This window comes from Engystomops pustulosus, unplaced genomic scaffold (genome assembly GCF_040894005.1).
Source record: "Engystomops pustulosus unplaced genomic scaffold, aEngPut4.maternal MAT_SCAFFOLD_309, whole genome shotgun sequence".
Classification (NCBI taxonomy): domain Eukaryota; kingdom Metazoa; phylum Chordata; class Amphibia; order Anura; family Leptodactylidae; genus Engystomops; species Engystomops pustulosus.
Genome location: NW_027285188.1, coordinates 1 through 2,252, shown reverse-complemented (window position 1 = coordinate 2,252; position 2,252 = coordinate 1). Strand labels below are relative to the sequence as shown.

The 2,252-nt window shown below is 56.9% G+C and overlaps 1 protein-coding gene across 1 annotated transcript; it reads right to left on the bottom strand.

Moving 5' to 3' along the window:
* Positions 1–987: 987 nt before the first annotated feature.
* On the bottom strand, positions 988–2,246 carry LOC140110745 (mannosyl-oligosaccharide 1,2-alpha-mannosidase IB-like). Its single transcript, XM_072132261.1, has 4 exons — positions 2,183–2,246; positions 1,930–2,102; positions 1,740–1,855; positions 988–1,529 (listed from the first exon to the last, which is right to left on the bottom strand). Exons 2-4 carry the CDS (start codon positions 1,984–1,986, stop codon positions 1,397–1,399), a joined length of 306 nt encoding a protein of 101 aa, XP_071988362.1. The 5' UTR covers positions 1,987–2,102; positions 2,183–2,246; the 3' UTR covers positions 988–1,396.
* Positions 2,247–2,252: the final 6 nt, after the last annotated feature.

Genomic DNA, 2,252 nt, shown 5'->3' with positions numbered 1-2,252 from the left:
ACGGAGGTAGAATCAGACCCCTCCCTGACCCCCCCACACATCAGCAGTGACACATTGTGATTGTCAGCTCCTGGGGTCAGGGATGATGGGAAGGATGTGATTGTGAGCTGCTGGGGTCAGGGATGATGGGAAGGATTAGATTGTGAGCTGCTGGGGTCAGGGATGATGGGAAGGATTAGATTGTGAGCTGCTGGGGTCAGGGATGATGGGAAGGATTAGATTGTGAGCTGCTGGGGTCAGGGATGATGGGAAGGATTAGATTGTGAGCTGCTGGGGTCAGGGATGATGGGAAGGATTAGATTGTGAGCTGCTGGGGTCAGGGATGATGGGAAGGATTAGATTGTGAGCTGCTGGGGTCAGGGATGATGGGAAGGATTAGATTGTGAGCTGCTGGGGTCAGGGATGATGGGAAGGATTAGATTGTGAGCTGCTGGGGTCAGGGATGATGGGAAGGATTAGATTGTGAGCTGCTGGGGTCAGGGATGATGGGAAGGATTAGATTGTGAGCTGCTGGGGTCAGGGATGATGGGAAGGATTAGATTGTGAGCTGCTGGGGTCAGGGATGATGGGAAGGATTAGATTGTGAGCTGCTGGGGTCAGGGATGATGGGAAGGATTAGATTGTGAGCTGCTGGGGTCAGGGATGATGGGAAGGATTAGATTGTGAGCTGCTGGGGTCAGGGATGATGGGAAGGATTAGATTGTGAGCTGCTGGGGTCAGGGATGATGGGAAGGATTAGATTGTGAGCTGCTGGGGTCAGGGATGATGGGAGTGATACACAATGTACAGGACGGAGCAGGGTCCATCGGGGTCAGCAGGATCTGACTACACAGGAGAGGCTTGTAGTCTGTTACCATGGAGATACAAACACCTGTGCAGGAGCTGGAGGCACAAATCAGATCAGTTTTATTTTGAAGTATAAAGTATGTGCCCCCTGTATCCCCTCCCACGTGGCACCGGGTGGCAGGAAGGGTCCACACCGCGGGGTCTGTACAAGGTCTTTAATCTCCTGCTTGTTGTTGTGTTGCTCATGCCGCTAAAATCCCCAAAATAGACAAATAAGAGGAGGGGGTGGGGAACCCCCGGGGTGCGAGGGGGAACCCCCCGCTAGTTCCTGATGCCATTCCAGTCACTTCCAGAGGAGGGCGCTTTGGCAATGGCTCAGGATAAAAACCTGACAGTGCAAAGTGCAGGACCCCCACATCCCCCCGGAAAAGCCCCAGCCCTGGTATTTGGCCCCGTAGTGACCCCCGCAGCAGCCTGGGCAAGCAGTTTGGTCGGCGATCGCCTCCTTCCAGCGCACAGTCCGGACGCCGGAGGCAAAACAGTAAATGAAGGTAAATGGAATGAGTCCGGGGTCTCCCGACAGTCCGAGGAGGGGTCCCAGGGAATGGTCCTATCGCGCCACCTGGTTACCGGGCAGCGTACTATTGGCCAGGCGGATGACCGGCAGAGGGTGCGCCTCCGTGTTGAACACCCAGTTGTCCAATGGTAGAAGGTCATCACTGGAGAAGAGCAGGTACAGGTACCTGGGGAGGGAGAGGGTTAATAGCATTTGTCCTGCACTGCCCCTGCTGGGGTAACAGGGTATTACACACATCACTGACTGCTGGAGGTCTCACGCCAGACTGATCGCCCCCAGCCTTTCTATGCATCAGGCTCTGCAGAGGGTTGTTACAGTGTGTCAGTGACAGAACATGACAGTGTAACAGCCCCTCAGCTGTGAGGATATCACTCACTTGAGGGTCTCGGCCAGGAAGAAGCTCTGCTGGACGTCGTCGTAGGTGGGAGAGGAGGAGTAGACGTCCTTCAGGCCTGAGAAGCCGCCGCTCACCCTGCAGTACTTATCGATGGCCTGTAGGGGGAGACACAGGGAGTCAGCAGAGGGCGGAGCCTGGGGGGGTACAGGGGGAGGGGGAGCGGACGCACCTGAGCAGCCTCCCACCCCCAGTTGCGATATTTGGGGTCGTGGGTGAAGCGCCACATGTACCAGTAGGTCTCGATCACCTCGGGTCGCAGGATGTAGTACTTCTCGTTCTGCCGCACGGCCACCGCCTCCGCGCCACCGTCAAACTTAAAGGCCTCCGGACCCAACTTCAACACTGGAAAAGCAGAAAGCTGGAGAATTCGGCTCCCCCGCTCCCCTCCTGCCCCTCCCCCGCGCTGTGCCCCTCCCCCTCACCAGTGCGGTCGTAGGACTCGTGGCACGTGTGGGCGATCTCGGCTCCCAGCTGCAGGTAGTGTCCGGCTTT